This window comes from Capsicum annuum, chromosome 11, assembly GCF_002878395.1.
Source record: "Capsicum annuum cultivar UCD-10X-F1 chromosome 11, UCD10Xv1.1, whole genome shotgun sequence".
Classification (NCBI taxonomy): domain Eukaryota; kingdom Viridiplantae; phylum Streptophyta; class Magnoliopsida; order Solanales; family Solanaceae; genus Capsicum; species Capsicum annuum.
The window spans coordinates 110614212-110615159 of NC_061121.1; the positions used below are offsets into that span (position 1 = coordinate 110614212).

The 948-nt window shown below is 27.8% G+C and overlaps 1 protein-coding gene across 1 annotated transcript in view; it reads right to left on the reverse strand.

Moving 5' to 3' along the window:
* Positions 1-348: 348 nt before the first annotated feature.
* Positions 349-948, reverse strand: part of LOC107854124 (L-tryptophan--pyruvate aminotransferase 1-like) — a gene marked incomplete in the record, with an annotated part of 3501 nt that continues 2901 nt past the window's right edge. Inside the window, 1 exon segment of the mRNA XM_047398905.1 lies at positions 349-719. Coding sequence (XP_047254861.1) covers positions 544-719 — 176 coding nt within the window.

Sequence of the window (948 nt, forward strand, 5' to 3'; positions counted from 1 at the left end):
ACCACGTGATTCAATGATCAATAAGACTACTAATCTTGGCCCACTAAAGAAATTTAGGCTTGCTTTTATACTATTCTCAATGCACATTTAATGTTCTCCACTAAGGTGGGTGTTTGAAAATTTTGCTCACTTCCATAGTTTAATTAGTTTTTCCTTCTCTCCTATATAAAATAAATAAGCATCTTTAATTTTTCAATTATAAATAAATTTAAATTTTTAGTCATTGTAATAGCTCACTAAACACATTTAAAGTTTTAATTAGCTTCATTACTTAATTGTTATAATATGGTAATGTTGAGTTCGTATTGTTACTCCTTGTTTCACAGTAGAACAGTTTTAAAAACAATACAAATAACAGTATACTTCTCATATAAAAGAATGAAAACACACATTTAAATAAATATGTATCTCATTAGATATAAATATGAAGTCTTAACCATAAATATGAAGTCTTGACTATCACCCACTGATAGTAAGAATATTTTACTTAAAAAGTAATAATATATAAATTGAAAAAATTATTATCTCATGCATAGATATGTCTTAATTTCCATCTGGAAGTTCTTGAATAGCCTCAAGCCTCTGTAGAAAAATGTTGAAGTCTTGATCTTTGCCCAACATACTTATCCTAACATTTCTTGAATAACTCCCAAATTTTTCTCCACCCCTTGTTTGAAGCTTATGTCCTTTGAGAAGTTTCTCACAGTCCTCTTCACTTCCTTTACACATTAGCCATGCGAATGCTGTTCCAAAAAAATGAAAAAACATGTAAATTTGAAATTTAAAAGAAAAGTGTCAATACCTAAAGTATCTTGGTTTAAAATAGTTGAAGTATATCCGATAAATAGTTGATGATAGTTCAGATATGAACCTAAAAAAAGAGAAATGTTTTGGATGTATTTTTCACCCTTCATAAAAAAACCTGTAACCGACTAAAAAATTTTTTTT